This window comes from Mixophyes fleayi, chromosome 10 (assembly GCF_038048845.1).
Source record: "Mixophyes fleayi isolate aMixFle1 chromosome 10, aMixFle1.hap1, whole genome shotgun sequence".
Classification (NCBI taxonomy): Eukaryota; Metazoa; Chordata; class Amphibia; order Anura; family Limnodynastidae; genus Mixophyes; species Mixophyes fleayi.
This window is the reverse complement of record NC_134411.1, coordinates 104,304,976-104,329,303: the sequence shown is the minus strand read 5'-3', so window position 1 is coordinate 104,329,303 and position 24,328 is coordinate 104,304,976. Positions and strand designations below refer to the sequence as shown.

General features: G+C 43.8%; 1 protein-coding gene across 1 annotated transcript; it reads right to left on the bottom strand.

Annotated features, from left to right (window-relative positions):
- Nucleotides 1-5,006: 5,006 nt before the first annotated feature.
- CALB2 (calbindin 2) lies at nt 5,007-17,159 on the bottom strand. Its single transcript, XM_075189419.1, has 5 exons — nt 17,105-17,159; nt 14,340-14,379; nt 12,100-12,153; nt 7,038-7,109; nt 5,007-6,452 (listed from the first exon to the last, which is right to left on the bottom strand). The coding sequence occupies exons 1-5, from the start codon at nt 17,152-17,154 to the stop codon at nt 6,330-6,332; spliced, it is 339 nt and encodes a 112-aa protein (XP_075045520.1). The 5' UTR covers nt 17,155-17,159; the 3' UTR covers nt 5,007-6,329.
- Between the last annotated feature and the right edge of the window lie 7,169 nt (nt 17,160-24,328).

Below are 24,328 nucleotides of genomic sequence, written 5' to 3'. Positions count from 1 at the left end.
GGGCGACACCAACACCCGGAACACAGCGCCCCCTGCGGCCGGGAGGCTCCAGCGCCACATGTACATACATCACATGTAACCTCACACATCACATGTATGTAACTGTGTGCTGGTCACACATCACATGTATGTAACCTCACACATCACATGTATGTAACTTCACACATCACATGTATGTAACCTCACACATCACATGTATGTAACTAATCACACATCACATGTATGTAACTAATAACACATCACATGTATGTAACCTCACACATCACATGTATGTAACCTCACACATCACATGTATGTAACTAATCACACATCACATGTATGTAACTAATCACACATCACATGTAACCTCACACATCACATGTATGTAACTGTGTGCTGGTCACACATCACATGTATGTAACCTCACACATCACATGTATGTAACTTCACACATCACATGTAACCTCACACATCACATGTAACCTCATACATCCCATGTAACCTCACACATCACATGTATGTAACTAATAACACATCACATGTAACCTCACACATCACATGTATGTAACTAATAACACATCACATGTAACCTCACACATCACATGTATGTAACTAATAACACATCACATGTAACCTCATACATCACATGTATGTAACTAATAACACATCACATGTATGTAACTAATCACACATCACATGTAACCTCACACATCACATGTATGTAACCTCACACATCACATGTATGTAACCTCACACATCACATGTAACCTCACACATCACATGTATGTAACCTCACACATCACATGTAACCTCACACATCACATGTATGTAACCTCACACATCACATGTATGTAACTGAGTGCTGGTCACACATCACATGTATGTAACCTCACACATCACATGTATGTAACCTCACACATCACATGTATGTAACTGAGTGCTGGTCACACATCACATGTATGTAACCTCACACATCACATGTATGTAACCTCACACATCACATGTAACCTCACACATCACATGTATGTAACCTCACACATCACATGTATGTAACCTCACACATCACATGTATGTAACTGTGTGCTGGTCACACATCACATGTATGTAACCTCACACATCACATGTATGTAACCTCACACATCACATGTATGTAACCTAACACATCACATGTATGTAACCTCACACATCACATGTATGTAACTAATCACACATCACATGTATGTAACCTCACACATCACATGTATGTAACCTCACACATCACATGTATGTAACTAATCACACATCACATGTATGTAACCTAACACATCACATGTATGTAACCTCACACATCACATGTATGTAACTAATCACACATCACATGTATGTAACCTCACACATCACATGTAACCTCACACATCACATGTATGTAACTAAGCACACATCACATGTATGTAACCTCACACATCACATGTAACCTCACACATCACATGTATGTAACTAAGCACATCACATGTATGTAACTAAGCACATCACATGTATGTAACTCCACCCCCCTTACAGGTCATGCAGAGCACAGAGTCCCTGCACATCACAGTATACACTGACCAGTGAAGGGATAACACTGATTATCTGGTTACAATGACACCTGTCAGGGGTGGGATATATTAGACAACAAGTGAACGGTCAGTTCTTGAAGTTGATGTGTTGGAAGCAGGATAAATGGGCAACGTAAGGATCTGAGCGACTCTGACAAGGGTCAAATTGTGATGTCTGGACGGCTGGGTCAGAGCATCTCCTAAACGGCCGATCTTGTGGGGTGTTCCCGGTGTACAGTGGTTAGTACCTACCAGAAGTGGTCCAAGGGAGGACAACCGGTGAACCAGCAACAGGGGCAGGGGGTGCCCAGGCTCATTGAAGCCTGTGGCGAATTACGTTTTCTTTTACATCATGTGGATGGCCGGGAGCGTGTGCGTCATTTACCTGGGTAAGAGATGGCACCTGGATGCACTATGGGAAGACGCCAGGCCGGCGGTGGCTGTGTAATGCTCTGGGCAATGTCCCATCGCTTTCTACACAGCGCTGGTTTCTCAGTGTCTGGAACGTTAACTTTTTATTCTATTTTGTTCTTATTTATTCAGACTTCAGATCATATATTCTCTAAAATTTCTTTCTACTTATTATCAAATCTGTCACTAATTTAGTGTATTCAGTGTACTAATACAATCCATAATCTGCTCTTTTGTGTCTTGTCCCTCAATGCAGCTTGTGTTATATAATCAGTAGGTTTTGATGGTGTTTATGCAGATGATATAGACCTGGTATATAATGCTATCTAAAGGTACTTGTTTATTTATTACCTCCTCACAAATACCCCCCCCCCCCCCCCGTGCTGCCCCTCCCCGTGCTGCCCCCTCCTCTGGAACTCACTCCCTCTCCCAATCCGGTTCTCTATCTCCCTCCAAAGCTTCAAGCTTAAAGCCTATCAGCTCCTCTCCTAACTTACCCCTTCTCCTCTTGTCTCATCCTCTCTGCTTCTCCTCTGTTTGTCTGCCCCTCCTTTTAGATTGTAAGCTCTTGTGAGCAGTGCCCTCTTCCCTCATGTCCTCCTCCCTCTGTGTTCATTACCACCAGCATGCTCTGGCTTTGCTGCACCCACTGCACTGTACAGACAGCTGGGGGCTGATTTATTTCCCCCTCTCCCCCCCATGTTCCCGGGAGAGCCCCCCCCACATGCTCAGCGCTGGCTGTTCTGTCCTGACGGGAGTGTTATACCATTATTATCATTATACTGTACGTATTATCCATGTTTATTCTCTGTGCGGTGCTGCAGAAGCCTTGTGGCACCTTATAAATAAAGGATAATAATTTATTAATGTAATAATGATCATTCTAACGAGTCCTTCCCCAATTTATCTCTGGAGCTACCGACCTCATTATCCCAGAATGGATTCTGCCATCATCAAGCTTGGAGATAACCTGTCTTCACCCTTTACCCACTTGATACCATCTTGTTATCTGATAATTCTGTCTCGGGCTGTGTCAGACATTGACTTTCGTGTGGAGTCCAAGGTTAATAATGTTGTTTTTCTGGTTACACAGCCGACAATAGATTCATAAACCTCATTTCAGCAGCGTTATATTAGTGTCTGCACCAGGACCCTCCACATATCACCCATCAGTGCTACACACGGGCTCCAGGTCTGATCCCACCCAGGCTCCAGAACACACAATATCTCATATTCTCCAACTTATTCTCCAATTCATGTTCTGTCCAATTGTCTTCTACCTATAAAGGGGAAAATGAACTAGCAGCGGGGCCAACGGCAGCAGCAACACTGATGTTCTTGGTAATGAGTAGACCCAGCGGAGCCGATTCAGCACCAGAGCAGCATCTTATTACACCATGCGAGAGCTCTGCTGTGTTATTGTATCCTGTTGTTGTATACAGAGTATTGTGTAAATGGTTATATTACATATGTTGCACTTTTACATATTACGGGTGGTTGTTGGACATTTTATCCTGTTATTCAGTGTTTGCAAGCTGAACATGTGCATTAAGAGAGTATTAAAATACGTCAGGTCAGCACGGTGGCTCAGTGGTTAGCACTTCTGCCTTACAGCACTGGGGTCATGAGTTCAATTCCCAACCATGGCCTTATCTGTCAGGAGTTTGTATGTTTGTCCCCGTGTTTGCGTGGGTTTCCTCCGGGTGCTCCGGTTTCCTCCCACACTCCAAAAACATACTAGTAGGTTAATTGGCAGCTAACAAATTGACCCTAATCTGTATGTGTGTGTTGTAGGGAATTTAGACTGTAAGCTCTAATGGGGCAGGGACTGATGTGAGTGAGTTCTCTGTACAGCGCTGTGGAATTAGTTGCGATGATGATGGTGATAAGGAGAATATAATCTGTGTCTCAGCATCTTCCTTGATTCTGGCTGTAGGTCCTGCTGAGGTCCAGCACATTCATCCGATCCAAGCTCCGGGTATCTCTCAGTCCGTTTAGCCGTATCACAGAGACGGGGCAGATGTAAGTGCCGACTGACGTGTATGTATGTATGTGTGTATGTATGTATGTATGTGTGTCTGCAGGAACGTGTGTGTATACAAGTAAGAGGAACTAGAAACATTTTATGTACATTAGGAATATTTTTTTACATAGTGTATATATTTTATTAATGATTATAATACTATGGGGGGGTAATAAATTGTTAGCCAGAACCGCTAAAATCCCGCGCTCTAAAAATATTTCCGTTAATACGGTAATATCTCGCTGGATTTCAGCTCGCAGCTCCCTGAGCGGGATTTTAGCGGTTCTCGCTAACAATTCAATACCCCCCTAAGAGTTGTAAATTAATTTTCTAATACCTATTTTTTTGCATGCGTTCTGATGGGACTATATTACATACACACGTGTGTATCCTGCCTGTCTGCATACAAGTAACATGTAGCCAGATTACACTTATACCCAGATTCAAATTAAAATGTTTCTTGAGATCTGCCTGTAGCTGAATGTGTGGGTGCAAGTTACACCCGCTGTAAATGTAAGTTGTGTTCACGTTGTGTTCTACGATGAATCAGCCCATAAAATGATTTCGAAGATAAATGTTGACATTATTATTCTTTTTCCATCTTCTTTTTTACTCAAGTTCAGTTTTATTATAATTGCATTTTCTGTTGCTGTATTTTAGGACACACAAGTTGCTGGTTGACATCTGAAGCTACCGGAACTGTGACCAGTTTGGAAGTAAGTTCTCCACCAGCAGTGACAGGAGTGACGGACGGACCACTAACGTGTCTGTTACTGCTCAGTGACCACCCAGACACCGGAGGATGGGAGAGGAGTGACGGATGTACCACTAGTACCACTAACGTGTCTGCTCAGTGACCACCCAGACACCGGAGGGTGGGAGAGGAGTGACGGACGTTCCACCAGTACCACTAACGTGTCTGCTCAGTGACCACCCAGACACCGGAGGGTGGGAGAGGAGTGACGGACGGACCACCAGTACCACTAACGTGTCTGCTCAGTGACCACCCACAAACCGGACACAGGATCTGTCATTTTATTCATTCTTTGCAAACAGAAAAACAAGCAAAACCCAGAAAGAAAATCCAGTCTACGGAAAACCCGGAATATATCAATAAGGAGACAACCCCTTGTCCTAAGCCCAGGGCAGGAATGTAGGTAACATGGAGGACAGGACAGTCTCTGATCGGCTGGACTTATCACAGGGAGGAATAGACTGCGCAGATTAAACATTAGGGGGCGCCAGAGTGCACAGGGGTGAAAGGCAGCGGCTCTCTTCTGATCCAATGGGAGCAGCACGTTAGGAGATGACGGGGAGACGAGCACCAGTGGGTGAGAGACAGTCTTACGTTCTCATGCAACACTCTCTTCTATCACTCTGACACTCTCAAATCATACACTCCTCTGTCTCACATGTGGGTAATACGCCAGTCTCTCCCATACACTGTACTCTCTCTTACTCTTCCTCATGTACAATATCTGACACACGCATCTATCACTCCCCTGTCTCTCTCGTGGTACTCTCACTCTCCTGTCTCTAACGTGCTACTCTCACTCTCCTGTCTCTCACGTGGTACTCTCACTCTCCTGTCTCTCTCGTGGTACTCTCCTGTCTCTCTCGTGGTACTCTCACTCTCCTGTCTTTCACGTGGTACTCTCACTCCCCTGTCTCTCACGTGGTACTCTCACTCCCCTGTCTCTAACGTGGTAGTCTCTCTCTCTCCTGTCTCTCTCGTAGTACTCTCACTCTCCTGTCTCTCTCGTGGTACTCTCACTCCCCTGTCTCTCATGTGGAACTCTCACTCTCCTGTCTCTCTCGTGGTACTCTCACTTTCCTGTCTCTAACGTGGTACTCTCACTCTCCTGTCTCTCTTGTGGTACTCTCACTCCCCTGTCTCTCTCGTGGTACTCTCACTCTCCTGTCTCTCTCGTGGTACTCTCACTCTCCTGTCTCTCTCGTGGTACTCTCACTCCCCTGTCTCTCTCGTGGTACTCTCACTCCCCTGTCTCTCATGTGGTACTCTCACTCCCCTGTCTCTAACGTGGTACTCTCACTCTCCTGTCTCTCTCGTGGTACTCTCACTCCCGTCTCTCACGTGGTACTCTCTTCCCTGTCTCTCTCGTGGTACTCTCACTCTCCTGTCTCTCTCGTGGTACTCTCACTCCCCTGTCTCTAACGTGGTACTCTCACTCCCCTGTCTCTCTTGTGGTACTCTCACACCCCTGTCTCTCACATGGTACTCTCTCTCTTGTCTCTCAGTGGGGGCGGATGGGGGGGGGGGGGGTAGGGCAGGATAAAGGAGCTCAGTGCAGTGCTGATTGTGTAGAATTGGGGTCCCCCAATTACTTGAGGGAGGACGAGTCATTGCAGAGTACAATCTCCAGCTCCTTGCGGTATAGACGACCCCCGTCACACAGAGACATGATGCTCTGGCGGTACCCGGTCAGACTCTGGATGTTCACTTCCTGTAACCAGAGAACAGAGTAAGATCACCCCAAACACCAAGAACTGGGGGAGCGGCCGAGATGAGACTGCTGCTCTCCCACACGGAGAAAAGGCACCCCAATATATCATGCACCCCGTTATCCCACGCACCCCAATATATCATGCACCCGTTATCCCACGCACCCCAATATGTCATGCACCCCGTTATCCCACGCACCCCAATATATCATGCACCCCGTTATCCCACGCACCCCAATATATCATGCACCCCGTTATCCCACGCACCCCAATATATCATGCGCCCCGTTATCCCACGCACCCCAATATGTCATGCGCCCCGTTATCCCACGCACCCCAATATGTCATGCACCCCGTTATCCCACGCACCACAATATGTCATGCACCCCGTTATCCCACGCACCCCAATATGTCATGCACCCCGTTATCCCACGCACCCCAATATGTCATGCACCCCGTTATCCCACGCACCCCAATATGTCATGCACCCCGTTATCCCACACTCTCTATTATCTCACACACCTTTTCATACACAGGAATAACATGAGCACGCTTATTTTCCTCACTCACCCCGTTATATCACTCACCTTTTTGTTTTTTTCAAAGAAATCTTTCAGCAAAGCGTCCAGTTCATTCTCATCAATGTAACCGTTCCTATCCTAGAACACAGAGACAGATGTTAATAGACCCTACCACTGACATGTTGGGGTGTTATATTGGGGTCGGTTGAGCCACGCACAGAATTACAATGAAACTGAACAACTGGTCGGTGATGAAGACGCAGCGATGATGTGATTGTGTCTGCGTGAGATGCTAAATCACCTCTTTGGTTTGCAAAGAAAGCAAAAGTTTTAAAAACTGCTGGTTATTCTAGTGCCACAGCTGCTGATTCAAGATGGGTGTGGTAAGAACACTGTGCAAAGGAGTTTTGTTATTTACCTGTGTGGATGCTAAGGGAAGCCAGATTCCCCTTCCCAGCCCAAACTTATGTGGAAATGGAGGCTGTAATTAAAGCCTTGGTGAAAGCGGCAGGCGCACAGGAGGAGAACACCCCTGTTTCCCACAAGGAGGCTCCAGCTACACCCACACTGCTCTCACGGTGCAGATATTAAGTTCTGACAATGACGTGGAAGCAGATCTAACAGTGTTTGAGCCAAATGGGTACCTGAGAGTTGGGCTGAACATCAGACTCCTTCTCTTTTAGGGGAATCTCAGCATATCTTATAGACCTGGACAAGGACCAGGCTGGTAGCTGACAAGGATTGGAGTCACAGTGGAAGCCCAATGGTATCAGGCCTGGAGACTGTCCAAGGTTTGCCGGTTTGTGCTCAACTTGCTGAACTTTGTAAAACATTTAAAAAATGGTTCATTGTATCCGAGGTATCAACCGAGGGCTCCAAAGGTTGGAAATGCAGGCGGACCCTCAGATGTATGAGGAATAGGCCGTTGTAGTAGAGTGATACAGTGTCTTGCAGCTTATGCCCAAACCTCCGTTACCCGCTCCAAAGTTTGTGCCTCGGTCAAACCCTGGTATATGAAAAGGAGGACGAGGCATTGGTGAGGAAAGTTTGCCTAACAAAAATGCAGTGTCACGATATAGGAATGCGGCTACCTGCAGATATTGACACTGCTACACCAACGAAGTGCAGGTTGCGGCCCTCCCAGGAAGCGATCCGCGAGATGGTGGTGAGAATCGTGGTCGTACAGGCTGAGGTCAGGAACCGTGCGGGCAAATAAGGTACAGAATCAGAAACTAAAGAGTAGTCAGCAAGCCAAGGGTCAAATCCAGAGAGTGCGGTACAAATCCAGAGGGAAATCCAATTCAAGGTCAATGGGAGCCGGGTCGGTGCACAGGATATCAAACAAGATGTTTGGAAACATGAAGAGTCTAGGTAAACTAGTTGCTCTGGCACCCTAATGGTGTCAGAGCCAACATTAAATAGAGGAAGGAAGCTGATCATTGGTGGACAGTGGGCGGCAGTCAGACGCGCTGACCGTCGTCAGGAAGCCGGGGAGCGCGTCCCCGTTGCCTAGCAACAGGGCACTTGGCAGGGAGAAGACGTCCGTCCCAGGCAGCGAGGAGGCGCGGGGACGGCTTCTGACAGGCAGACAAAACTGTTTTGGGTATAATATGATTTGAGTGCAGAGATCCTGGACATTTACGGGCATAATGCCCACTGTAAGTTGAACCTATGGATTGTTCGCTGACGCACACAAAACCGATACTTATTATGAATGATTGTTTTTGTGAATCACCTTCAGGCGCAGGCTCTGGTGGATTCAGGTAGTGAACTCACCTTGATCTCCGTCTTTGTATTGCTAAAGGTTGTGAGGCTCACAAATTGGGCAAAGTAAAATTTATCTGTGTCCACAGGACGGTTGAGGAACATGAAAGGACTCGTTTACCTGTTACCGTGAATGGACAAACAGTTATGGATATGGCGGCATTTGTTCAAAACTGCCTGACCCAATAATACTTGGCAGAGACTTTCCTCTGTCCAAACAGAACCTGCAGGTACGAGTCCAGTCGGACACCTCGGCAACTGAATCACCAGCCTTGAGGGATAAGAGAGAGGAGAGTGTCATGCTCTGCTACAAAACCCAGGCCAGGGTGCGGTTCGGAAGAATAAAGATCCGCCATGTAAAAGGGAGGGGGAAAGACAAAGACAAGTCCCAACGCAGAGCCGGTTACTGTCATCATTAGTTGGCGAGACTTCGCGTGAAGGTACCACGCCTCCCAACGAGCACTCCGATTGGTCAGTATTATATAACTTGCTTCCACTGAGAGACTTTGACCAACTTGGAGATACTACCTTAGTGAGTGTACAAGCGACAGGTCCGCAGAAGGTGTTGCCTATTATATCATGAAGAATGATTTGTTGTATAGAATTGATAACATTCAAGATAAAATTGTAGAGCAATTGTTGGTGCCACAGATCCATCTACCACTTGTACCTAATGCTGCACATACACATCTGTGAGGCGGACACTTGGGAGAAGACAAAACCTGGGATTACTCTGATTTTATTGGCCAAGAAGTTTTGCCAAACATGTCCGTTATGTCAGAGAACAGGTCTGAAGTTGGACTACAGGACCCGCTAGTTCCCATTTCTATGGTGCAGACCCCGTTCGGGGATATTAGAATGGATTTGGTAGGTCCATTGAAAAAATCAGCCCATAGCCATCAATATGTGCTGGTCATCGTGGATTCTGCCACTAGGTATCATAAAGCTATACCTTGGAGTAATATAAAGTCCAGTACTATAGCAAAAGAACTCCTTCTGTACTGCACCCAGTTCGGTATCCCCAAGGACGGATCAGGGACTGATCAGAGTACTCTCCTTACGTCCCATCTCAAGAAAGATCTGTGCTGGTTGTTAAGGGTAGAAACGTTACACACATCAGTATATCACCCGCTGACTGACGGGTTAGTGGAACGTTTTAATAGGACACTGACGCGTATGGTGAGAAACGCAAAAGTTCAGGACTGGGATGAGTTGTTACCGTGTAAGGTTCACAGTGAGGGCGGTGCCTCAAGCGTCCACAGGAATTAGTCCCTTCCAATTGTTATATAGCAGACAGCCAAGGGGCATTCTGGATGTTCTCTAGGAGGGCGGGAGCAACAGGGTCTTAAAGAACCCAATGTGTGTCCCAGTTGTATGACAAGTTGGGGAAGATGACTCCATTGGTAGAGCAGTATATGTATGAGGTGGTTGTGGCTTTGGGACCTGTCAATTATAAATTCAGTCCGGAAGGCGGGAGGAAACCAATCCAAACTAATATGTCAACCACAAGCTGCGTTAATAAACACAGTAGTACAGGTTCCCATAAGGATCTATCTGTTGCCGCATTGAGGAAATGGCTCAGAGGAACCTAGATGTGTTTTCTCAGATACCTCATAGAACACGATGTGTTTACACCTCCAGGGTGGTAGAGAGACTAAGACCATATCGTATTCCTGAAGCTTGGCGTATAGCTGTGAGACAGGAGATTAAAAAAATGTTGGACCTCGATGTTATTGAGGAATCCAATAGCAATTGCAATGGCCCCATTGTGTTAGTGACCAAGCGGAATGGGAGTATTCGTTCCTATAACGATTTTAGAAAATTAAACAAAGTTTCCCATTTCGACACGTACCTGAGGCCCAGAATAGAGGAGCTAGTGGAAACCTTGGCCATCAGTCAGTAACTTGCCATATTAGATCTGACCAAAGGTTACTGGCAGATCCCTCTAAGGACCCTGGATGGGTTCAGTATAAGGCGCTGCCACACCAGGAGTACGCAGTTGGACGATATTGTCATTCACTCCTAGGACTGGGAGTCACCCATGGTGGTATTAGCATCACTCTGGGCAGTGGGTCTGATTGCCAATCCTGAGAAGTGTGCACTGGCCATGCGAGGAGCCACGTACTTTGGGTATGTGGATGGACATGGTGAAGTCAAACCCCAAGTGGACAAAGTGAGGCTGTCAGAGACTGGCCGAAACCGCTGCAGAAGACCCAGCTGAGAACCTTCCTGGGTCTAGTAGGTGCTATCACCGGTTTATGGTGCATTCTGCCACTAGAGCTGCTCCTGTTACAAAGCTCCATTAAAAAGGCTTGTCCAGACAAGTTGGTCAGGTCAGAAGTGGTGGAGGCTGCCTGGCAGGATCTTCGAGTGGCTCTGTGTTCAGCACCAAGACTCCAAGCACCGGACTTCAGCAGGAGATTGAATCTCCAAACAGAAGCATCTGGAGTGAGTTCTCACAGAGGTTTGATGTGATAGAGAAATCCATCCTTTATCTGAGTCACAAACTTCTGCCGAGGGAGAAGAAATACTCCATGGTAGAACAGGAGTGCTTAGTGATCAAATGAGCCACCAAGGCTCTTGGGTCCTCCTGGGAAGAGGGTTCACGTTGGGACACCGGCCACGTGCCATTGAAGTGAATACATAGGAACAAGGAAGTTAATGCCCAGGTAACTCGGAGGTTCCTAGCGCTCTGGCTCTACCATTTTACAGTGGAGCAAAGGTCAAGTAGTCTGCACAAAAATAGAGATGCCCTCTCTCTCGGAGATGCGTTCTCTGTGGTGTCTGCATCACCGAGGTGGGCGAAGCTAAGGGTGAGATATGTGACAAAGGTGCTTATTTGCCACAGTTCTCCTGTATAGTCAGAGGTAAAAACCCAAGGAGTCTGCAGGCTGCAGGCAGGATTATATTATCTGACTCTGTGTCATATACCTGTTCTATATTACTGTCATCATCATCATCATCAACATTTATTTATATAGCGCCAGCAGATTCCGTAGCGCTTTACAATTGGGAACAAACAGTAATAAAACAGTACTGGGTAATACAGACAGAGAGGTAAGAGGGCCCTGCTCACAGCTTACAATCTATGGGACAATGGTTTGATACACGAGGGGTAAGTGCTACATCATACTGAATATCTGTCCAGCTAGAATGCAAAGGTTACAAAGTACTTAGTGGGCTGTGTGATCAGTCACACAACTATGTTGGTCAGAGGGTTGTTGTCTTGTGTTAGATGTGTAGAGGGTGGTAATAGTGTAACCTAGGGAGGGTAAGAGAGTGGTAATAGGGTAACCTAGGGAGGGTAAGAGGGTGGTAATAGGGTAACCTAGGGAGAACTACTAAACACCTGTCTCTGTGTTACCTTATCATAGAAATTGAATATCGCGTTGAACTCGTCACAGTTCAGCTTCATGCCCTGTAAAACAACTGCACATTATTACCTGGAGTAACGTTTCTAGTACAATTCTAAATAAAGTCATGTTAGTAGTGCTATCCGGCACTAACCCCGTGATATTACTCTCTCCGGCACTAACCCCGTAATATTACTCTCCACCACTAACCCCGTAATATTACTCTCCGGCACTAACCCAGTAATATTACTGTCCGGCACTAACCCTGTAATATTACTCTCCGGCACTAACACCGTAATATTACTGTCCGGCACTAACCCCGTAATATTACTCTCCGCCACTAACCCAGTAATATTACTCTCCGGCACTAACCCCGTAATATTACTATGCGGCACTAACCCCGTAATATTACTGTCCGGCACTAACCCCGTAATATTACTATGCGGCACTAACCCCGTAATATTACTGTCCGGCACTAACCCCGTAATATTACTGTCCGGCACTAACCCCGTAATATTACTATGCGGCACTAACCCCGTAATATTACTGTCCGGCACTAACCCCGTAATATTACTCTCCGGCACTAACCCCGTAATATTACTCTCCGCCACTAACCCGGTAATATTACTCTCCGGCACTAACCCGGTAATATTACTGTCCTGCACTAACCCCGTAATATTACTGTCCGGCACTAACCCCGTAATATTACTGTCCGGCACTAACCCCGTAATATTACTCTCCGCCACTAACCCCGTAATATTACTCTCCGCCACTAACCCCGTAATATTACTCTCCGCCACTAACCCGTAATATTACTGTCCTGCACTAACTCCGTAATATTACTGGCCGGCACTAACCCCGTGATATTACTGTCCGGCACTAACCCCGTGATATTACTCTCTCCGGCACTAACCCCGTGATATTACTCTCCGCCACTAACCCCGTAATATTACTCTCCGGCACTAACCCAGTAATATTACTGTCCGGCACTAACCCCGTAATATTACTCTCCGGCACTAACCCCGTAATATTACTGTCCGACACTAACCCCGTAATATTACTGTCCAGCACTAACCCCGTAATATTACTCTCCGCCACTAACCCAGTAATATTACTCTCCGGCACTAACCCCGTAATATTACTCTCCGCCACTAACCCCGTAATATTACTCTCCGGCACTAACCCGTAATATTACTGTCCTGCACTAACCCCGTAATATTACTCTCCGCCACTAACCCCGTAATATTACTCTCCGCCACTAACACCGTAATATTACTCTCCGCCACTAACCCCGTAATATTACTGTCCGGCACTAACCCCGTAATATTACTGTCTGCTACTAACCCCGTAATATTACTGTCCTGTACTAACCCCGTAATATTACTCTCCGGCACTAACCCCGTAATATTACTGTCCTGCACTAACCCCGTAATATTACTGTCCGCCACTAACCCCGTAATATTACTGTCCTGCACTAACCCCGTAATATTACTGTCCTGCACTAACCCCGTAATATTACTGTCCTGCACTAACCCCGTAATATTACTGTCCGCCACTAACCCCGTAATATTACTCTCCGGCACTAACCCCGTAATATTACTCTCCGCCACTAACCCCGTAATATTACTCTCCGCCACTAACCCCGTAATATTACTGTCCGGCACTAACCCCGTAATATTACTGTCTGCTACTAACCCCGTAATATTACTGTCCTGTACTAACCCCGTAATATTACTCTCCGGCACTAACCCCGTAATATTACTGTCCTGCACTAACCCCGTAATATTACTGTCCTGCACTAACCCCGTAATATTACTGTCCTGCACTAACCCCGTAATATTACTGTCCGCCACTAACCCCGTAATATTACTCTCCGGCACTAACCCCGTAATATTACTGTCCGCCACTAACCCCGTAATATTACTGTCCTGCACTAACCCCGTAATATTACTGTCCTGCACTAACCCCGTAATATTACTCTCCGGCACTAACCCCGTAATATTACTGTCCGGCACTAACCCCGTAATATTACTCTCCGGCACTAACCCCGTAATATTACTGTCCGGCACTAACCCCGTAATATTACTCTCCGGCACTAACCCCGTAATATTACTGTCCTGCACTAACCCCGTAATATTACTATCCGCCACTAACCCCGTAATATTACTCTCCGCCACTAACCCCGTAATATTACTCTCCGGCACTAAATGAGTAATAATCACAATGTCTGGACAGTACATTTCATTCATACCTGAAATTTAAGTAAGAAGTTCTCCTGCACAGGAAGCAATCTATAATACAGTACAAAGTATTATTACTATACAGCATAAAGTATTATTACTATGCAGTACAAAGTATTATTACTATGCAGCATAAAGTATTATTACTATACAGCATAAAGTATTATTACTGTACAGTACAAAGTATTATTACTATACAGCATAAAGTATTATTACTATGCAGCATAAAGTATTATTACTATGCAGTGTAAAGTATTACTATACTATAATATACCATAAAGTAGTACTACAGGATTATTACTCTGCAGTCCTCTATAAAGCATTATTACTTTGCAATACAGAATAAGGTATTATTAGCCTGGCATAGGGTATATAGGGTATACAGTATGATATTGAAGTGCAGCACTGACATGAGATGATTGAGAGACAGTGATGCTATGTGCGGATATGTGTTATTCCGAGATGAGGGCACTCACAGGGCAGCCTGCGGACCTGGCGCTGGATCCGCTGTGATGGATCAGTGAGGGCAGATTGTATATAGAATCGGGGTTCATTTCATGTTTGAAATCTTGGAAGAGATAAACAATGTGGTTGGTTGCTGTGTTTATGGATGGTATTACTCAGTGACGGAATTACCATTGGTATGACAGGTGTAGTGCTCCGGGGCCCATGGAGATAATGGGGCCCGCTGCATGGCAGAGGGTCAGGGGCCCCGGTTCCCCCCTCCCTCACTGCACTGGGGCCCATAGAGATAATGGCAGAGGGTCAGGGGCCCCGATTCCCTCCTTCCTGCCTTGCTGCACTGGGGCCCATCGAGATAAAGGGGCCCGCTGCATGGCAGATGCAGAGGGTCAGGGGCCCCGGTTCCCCCCTCCCCGCCTCGCTGCACTGGGGCCCATAGAGATAATGGGGCCCGCTCCATGGCAGAGGGTCAGGGGCCCCGGTTCCCCCCTCCAAGCCTCGCTGCACTGGGGCCTAGAGATAATGGCAGATGCAGAGGATCATGGGCCCCGGTCCCCCCCCTCCCTCGCTGCACTGGGGCCCATGGAGATAATGGGGCCCGATGCATGGCAGAGGGTCAGGGGCCCCGGTTCCCCCCTCCAAGCCTCGCTGCACTGGGGCCTAGAGATAATGGCAGATGCAGAGGATCAGGGGCCCCGGTCCCCCCTACTCCCTCGCTGCACTGGGGCCCATGGAGATAATTGGGCCCGCTGCATGGCAGAGGGTCAGGGGCCCCGGGGGTCCCCCCCTCCCTGCCTCGCTAGTTCTGCATCTGGCATTACTGATGGTGCATTACAGGGATTTCTGGTTATGGAGGTCACGATTACATCAGGTAGAATCCTGGAGATACATTAAAATCTGTCTCCGAACAGGCTCATTGCAGATGCCCCCAGCTCCCACCTCCGGCTGTGACAGATTCCCTGCGGGTTACTGAAATAACCATCTAGTAGGCGGTGATTAACTGATTACTGTATGATCACCTCTAATCCAGCGACCCCTGTGCTTCTCCCGGCTGTAGCTGACGACTCTCCTGGTGCTTATTACTTGGCTGACAACAGTTCTATCTATTCTACACTCGTACTTGGGCCATTGGAACCATCTCAGTCCGATCTCACTCTTAGTTTACCATGAGTTCACTTTGTCTGTCTAAACTATATTCCTCTGTCAAGTATCCCAGTCCTCCTTTATCACTATGTGTAGTATATAGATATATATATAATGTGCACAAGTCCTGCCTGCACATCAGGGACCTGGGTAATGTGTACAGGGAGTAGAGGCTGCTATAGGCTGGATAGAGCCAGATGTTGTCTGATTTGGGTCTTCACACTTCACTGATGGAGGATAATCCATCAATATCAGAGGTGTTATATACAGCAAATTACTTAATCCTTATTTGTCCTTTTACCCCTAAAGAAAATCTTTCAGGATGATGATTATCAGCAATGTAGAGGTTATACAATTTATTTATGGTGCAGTCATGATCTGTGTATACAGAGGTTGGTATATAAACAGTGACAGAGTATTGATGATATTATTATCAGTCTCCTCTCAATCAATATAGGAATTTAATTCTGAGCTTACTTATCATTTATGTTCATTACATCTCATGATGTTACATTTCAGATTGGAGTGTGGTAACATTTTACATAAAGGTAGATTATTATTATATGGTAGATTATTATATGGTAGTACATTATATAATGGTAGATTATTATATGTTAGGTCATTATATAATGGTAGGTAATAATATAATGGTAGGTCATTATATGATATAATGGTCTGTCACCTCCACCGATGAGTCCGTTGAGCAGGGTAAGATGTAGAATGAATGCTTTAAGTAATTAGACGATGAGATTGGAGGAGATGGTGCAGACATCTAACAATGAATCCTTTTATCTTGGAAGAGAGATGACTTAATGTGTCCCTGAAGAACAGACCACTGTGACAGTAGAAGTCGCTCTATCCGGCTGACTTGATGTCAGGTCAGACCCACGGTTGATGAATTTCAACCTCCCCCTATATTGACTATAGTATATCCTGTTTTCTGGGGGGGAGCTATTTGGTAATATTGGAAGTAGCTGGAACTTCTAGGGGTACAGTACACAAAGATTTTTGAAAGCTGCAAAATCTGGAAATTGTAAGTAATCCAAGGTGGACTTAATTTAATGCTCACTTATTGCTTTTTGGTGGTCATCCATTCAGCCAAGCTACGCTTCATCATTATATAGTGATTATCTAACGCTCCCCACTAGGAGAACCCACAGCCCCTCATTACCTTGACATCTCAGACAGACAAAGCTTCCCATCACCGTTCAGGTCAAACATGCGGAGCTGCAAAACACAGGATCAGAATGTCAGCTCAGTGGACGAGCAGCTAAGCACTATGCATAGTATGAATTACACTGTAGTTATGCTGTGTACAGGGGGGGTGTTAGATAAGTACCGGAGGATGGAAGACACTTTATATAACAACTGCGCATGGACGGTCAGAGCAGACGTGACTGTAAGCTCAATGTCCATAACACGTGTATATAAACGGGGTAATAGTATCTGTGGCCGGGTCCATGTTGTCCTAAATAATTGCATGATTTAATCCATATCACATATTATAAACATCAGTCGCACAATGTGTGTAATTCTGTGTGTTGTGTTGCTGGTTTCTGCTTTATACGTATCAGACCTCTGGACTATTCAGGAGGTGATTTCAAAAGCACCAAAGTGACATTAAATTGTCACTGGAAGGTTATAAAGAATGAGAGACCAGGAGGTAAATCTATTACACTGTGGTTTGGTCAAATTGCTGATTTTCTGTGATTTTGACTGCCATATTTATTATGGAAATGTATTAAAGGCTAAACACAGTGAATTGTACCTTCAAAAATATTGACACTTTGAATATGGCCGTCAAACATACAGAAAATCGGCAATTTGACAAAGCCGCAGTTTAATACATTTATCCCTAAGGGATTTATATACTAATCTGTGGATCTGAAAAAGTAGAGATGTTGCCTATAGCAACCAATCAGATTGTAGCTGTCATTTTATAGAATGCATTAAATAAATGATAACTAGAATCTGATTGGTTGCCATAGGCAACATCTCCACTTTTTCAAACCCGCAGTTTAGTAAATATACCCCCCAGTGTTAATAAACCTGGATTTGTGTGTTGGATAATGTGCTGGTAACACGGTGTATTGATATATCGCAGTGGTAACATAAGATGTTATAAGTATCATAGAGTTTAACACGGACTTTGTACATTTATAATTAATATATGTGATATTTATTACTAAATTACAATGGATGAAGTGTCTGGTTTCTGGCTTGGACTCACTGATACCACTAATCACAGGATTATTCATCATTTCCGCTGGGGCTGTAGATATATAGATAGTTTTGTTTATTTTTTGTAGCATTTTTCATGTTCTTTGTGTCAGTGTTTTGTGTCTGCTTTTCCCTTTTCTTCTCTTTATTATTCCATGTAAGGGGATTTTCATTATTGCCCCTGTGTGAGACAATCAGCCCTGGGGCAATTAGGGTGGAGTCTTTATAATGAGCGCGGTTCTCCATAGAAGTCTCTTATCCCTGTTTGGGGATAGTGTTATAAAGAGACATTAAGGGTTCAGTTAGAGCCGGGTGTTTGTGGTGCAAACATATGAGGATAATTTAATGAATTAATGTCCGTCTGTTCACATTATTTATTTGTCATTTCCATACTGATCGCTGCAGGATCGGGATGAACAGCGGATGTGGAAGTGTCGTGTTTAATATTCTTTTTCCATGGTACATGTGATGTTTACTTTTATTAATAAAACCATTGTTTGTTAATAACACATTATTCTCCTGCATGTATCTGATTGTGTCAGTCTACTTGTACCCAGCATACACAGTATATATATATTTGTATCACATTACTAGGCTGTGCACTAACACATACACCTAACGCTTGCGTGTCCTAGGCTATCCTCAGGCGTACATACACCGCACGCTGCCACCGGACTCTACATACACCGCACGCTGCCACCGGACTGTACATACACCGCACGCTGCCACCGGACTGTACATACACCGCACGCTGCCACCGGACTGTACATACACCGCACGCTGCCACCGGACTGTACATACACCGCACGCTGCCACCGGACTCTACATCCTACATCCTTATCTTTATGTCATCTCTTCCTATTCACGCCACATATACACCCACCGCTAAATGAGCCCCAAGTGTCCCGAAATGTCGGATTAAACACCAAAACTTGTCAAACTCGTGGCCGGTGCTCTGGATCTTCAATTAACTACATTTTTTTTAATGCCTATATTATTACCAGGTGACATTGATTCAATATTTTTTTTCCCTGTACGTTCTTTTGCGGATCTATAATCCACAAGTATTGGACGTATCCTGCAGCGTCTGTGTAGTACAGCACGTCAGATCTACACCCGATTTCATCAGCGCACGTGTCTAGAGGCCCGTGAATTGATGAATTTACAAACACTTACTATAGTCTGGGTGTACTCACTATTACACTGTTACACTTACTATAGTCTGGGTGTACTCACTATTACACTGTTACACTTACTATAGTCTGGGTGTACTCACTAATACACTGTTACACTTACTATAGTCTGGGTGTACTCACTAATACACTGTTACACTTACTATAGTCTGGGTGTACTCACTATTACACTGTTACACTTACTATAGTCTGGGTGTACTCACTATTACACTGTTACGCTTACTATAGTCTGGGTGTACTCACTATTACACTGTTACACTTACTATAGTCTGGGTGTACTCACTAATACACTGTTACACTTACTATAGTCTGGGTGTACTCACTAATACACTGTTACACTTACTATAGTTTGGGTGTACTCACAATTACACTGTTACACATACTATAGTCTGGGTGTACTCACTATTACACTGTTACACTTACTATAGTCTGGGTGTACTCACTATTACACTGTTACACTTACTATAGTCTGGGTGTACTCACTATTACAATGTTACACTTACTATAGTCTGGGTGTACTCACTATTACACTGTTACACTTACTATAGTCTGGGTGTACTCACTAATACACTGTTACACTTACTATAGTCTGGGTGTACTCACTATTACACTGTTACACTTACTATAGTCTGGGTGTACTCACTATTACACTGTTACACTTACTATAGTCTGGGTGTACTAACTAATACACTGTTACACTTACTATAGTCTGGGTGTACTCACTATTACACTGTTGCGCTTACTATAGTCTGGGTGTACTCACTATTACACTGTTGCGCTTACTATAGTCTGGGTGTACTCACTATTACACTGTTGCGCTTACTATAGTCTGGGTGTACTCACTATTACACTGTTACGCTTACTATAGTCTGGGTGTACTCACTATTACACTGTTACACTTACTATAGTCTGGGTGTACTCACTAATACACTGTTACACTTACTATAGTCTGGGTGTACTCACTATTACACTGTTACACTTACTATAGTTTGGGTGTACTAACTATTACACTGTTACACTTACTATAGTTTGGGTGTACTCACTAATACACTGTTACACTTACTATAGTCTGGGTGTACTCACTAATACACTGTTACACTTACTATAGTCTGGGTGTACTCACTATTACACTGTTACACTTACTATAGTCTGGGTGTACTCACTAATACACTGTTACACTTACTATAGTCTGGGTGTACTCACTATTACACTGTTACACTTACTATAGTCTGGGTGTACTCACTATTACACTGTTACACTTACTATAGTCTGGGTGTACTCACTATTACACTGTTACACTTACTATAGTCTAGGTGTACTCACTATTACACTGTTACACTTACTATAGTCTGGGTGTACTCACTAATACACTGTTACACTTACTATAGTCTGGGTGTACTCACTATTACACTGTTACACTTACTATAGTCTGGGTGTACTCACTATTACATTGTTACACTTACTATAGTCTGGGTGTACTCACTAATACACTGTTACACTTACTATAGTCTGGGTGTACTCACTAATACACTGTTACACTTACTATAGTCTGGGTGTACTCACTATTACACTGTTACACTTACTATAGTCTGGGTGTACTCACTATTACAATGTTACACTTACTATAGTCTGGGTGTACTCACTATTACACTGTTACACTTACTATAGTCTGTGTGTACTCACTATTACACTGTTACACTTACTATAGTTTGGGTGTACTCACTAATACACTGTTACACTTACTATAGTCTGGGTGTACTCACTATTACACTGTTACACTTACTATAGTTTGGGTGTACTCACTATTACACTGTTACACTTACTATAGTCTGGGTGTACTCACTATTACACTGTTACACTTACTATAGTCTGGGTGTACTCACTATTACACTGATACACTTACTATAGTCTGGGTGTACTCACTATTACAATGTTACACTTACTATAGTCTGCGTGTACTCACTATTACACTGTTACACTTACTATAGTCTGGGTGTACTCACTATTACACTGTTACACTTACTATAGTCTGGGTGTACTCACTATTACACTGTTACATTTACTATAGTCTGGGTGTACTCACTATTACACTGTTACACTTACTATAGTCTGGGTGTACTCACTATTACACTGTTACACTTACTATAGTTTGGGTGTACTCACTATTACACTGTTACACTTACTATAGTCTGGGTGTACTCACTATTACACTGTTACACTTACTATAGTCTGGGTGTACTCACTATTACACTGTTACACTTACTATAGTCTGGGTGTACTCACTATTACACTGTTACACTTACTATAGTTTGGGTGTACTCACTATTACACTGTTACACTTACTATAGTTTGGGTGTACTCACTAATACACTGTTACACTTACTATAGTCTGGGTGTACTCACTAATACACTGTTACACTTACTATAGTCTGGGTGTACTCACTATTACACTGTTACACTTACTATAGTTTGGGTGTACTCACTATTACACTGTTACACTTACTATAGTTTGGGTGTACTCACTAATACACTGTTACACTTACTATAGTCTGGGTGTACTCACTAATACACTGTTACACTTACTATAGTCTGGGTGTACTCACTATTACACTGTTACACTTACTATAGTCTGGGTGTACTCACTATTACACTGTTACACTTACTATAGTCTGGGTGTACTCACTAATACACTGTTACACTTACTATAGTCTGGGTGTACTCACTAATACACTGTTACACTTACTATAGTCTGGGTGTACTCACTATTACACTGTTACACTTACTATAGTCTGGGTGTACTCACTATTACACTGTTACGCTTACTATAGTCTGGGTGTACTCACTATTACACTGTTACACTTACTATAGTCTGGGTGTACTCACTAATACACTGTTACACTTACTATAGTCTGGGTGTACTCACTAATACACTGTTACACTTACTATAGTTTGGGTGTACTCACAATTACACTGTTACACATACTATAGTCTGGGTGTACTCACTATTACACTGTTACACTTACTATAGTCTGGGTGTACTCACTATTACACTGTTACACTTACTATAGTCTGGGTGTACTCACTATTACAATGTTACACTTACTATAGTCTGGGTGTACTCACTATTACACTGTTACACTTACTATAGTCTGGGTGTACTCACTAATACACTGTTACACTTACTATAGTCTGGGTGTACTCACTATTACACTGTTACACTTACTATAGTCTGGGTGTACTCACTATTACACTGTTACACTTACTATAGTCTGGGTGTACTAACTAATACACTGTTACACTTACTATAGTCTGGGTGTACTCACTATTACACTGTTGCGCTTACTATAGTCTGGGTGTACTCACTATTACACTGTTGCGCTTACTATAGTCTGGGTGTACTCACTATTACACTGTTGCGCTTACTATAGTCTGGGTGTACTCACTATTACACTGTTACGCTTACTATAGTCTGGGTGTACTCACTATTACACTGTTACACTTACTATAGTCTGGGTGTACTCACTAATACACTGTTACACTTACTATAGTCTGGGTGTACTCACTATTACACTGTTACACTTACTATAGTTTGGGTGTACTAACTATTACACTGTTACACTTACTATAGTTTGGGTGTACTCACTATTACACTGTTACACTTACTATAGTCTGGGTGTACTCACTATTACACTGTTACACTTACTATAGTCTGGGTGTACTCACTATTACATTGTTACACTTACTATAGTCTGGGTGTACTCACTAATACACTGTTACACTTACTATAGTCTGGGTGTACTCACTAATACACTGTTACACTTACTATAGTCTGGGTGTACTCACTATTACACTGTTACACTTACTATAGTCTGGGTGTACTCACTATTACAATGTTACACTTACTATAGTCTGGGTGTACTCACTATTACACTGTTACACTTACTATAGTCTGTGTGTACTCACTATTACACTGTTACACTTACTATAGTTTGGGTGTACTCACTAATACACTGTTACACTTACTATAGTCTGGGTGTACTCACTATTACACTGTTACACTTACTATAGTTTGGGTGTACTCACTATTACACTGTTACACTTACTATAGTCTGGGTGTACTCACTATTACACTGTTACACTTACTATAGTCTGGGTGTACTCACTATTACACTGTTACACTTACTATAGTCTGGGTGTACTCACTATTACAATGTTACACTTACTATAGTCTGCGTGTACTCACTATTACACTGTTACACTTACTATAGTCTGGGTGTACTCACTATTACACTGTTACACTTACTATAGTCTGGGTGTACTCACTATTACACTGTTACACTTACTATAGTCTGGGTGTACTCACTATTACACTGTTACACTTACTATAGTCTGGGTGTACTCACTATTACACTGTTACACTTACTATAGTCTGGGTGTACTCACTATTACACTGTTACACTTACTATAGTTTGGGTGTACTCACTAATACACTGTTACACTTACTATAGTCTGGGTGTACTCACTAATACACTGTTACACTTACTATAGTCTGGGTGTACTCACTAATACACTGTTACACTTACTATAGTCTGGGTGTACTCACTAATACACTGTTACACTTACTATAGTCTGGGTGTACTCACTATTACACTGTTACACTTACTATAGTCTGGGTGTACTCACTATTACACTGTTACACTTACTATAGTCTGGGTGTACTCACTATTACACTGTTACACTTACTATAGTCTGGGTGTACTCACTATTACACTGTTACACTTACTATAGTCTGGGTGTACTCACTATTACACTGTTACACTTACTATAGTCTGGGTGTACTCACTATTACACTGTTACACTTACTATAGTCTGGGTGTACTCACTATTACACTGTTACACTTACTATAGTCTGGGTGTACTCACTATTACACTGTTACACTTACTATAGTCTGGGTGTACTCACTAATACACTGTTACACTTA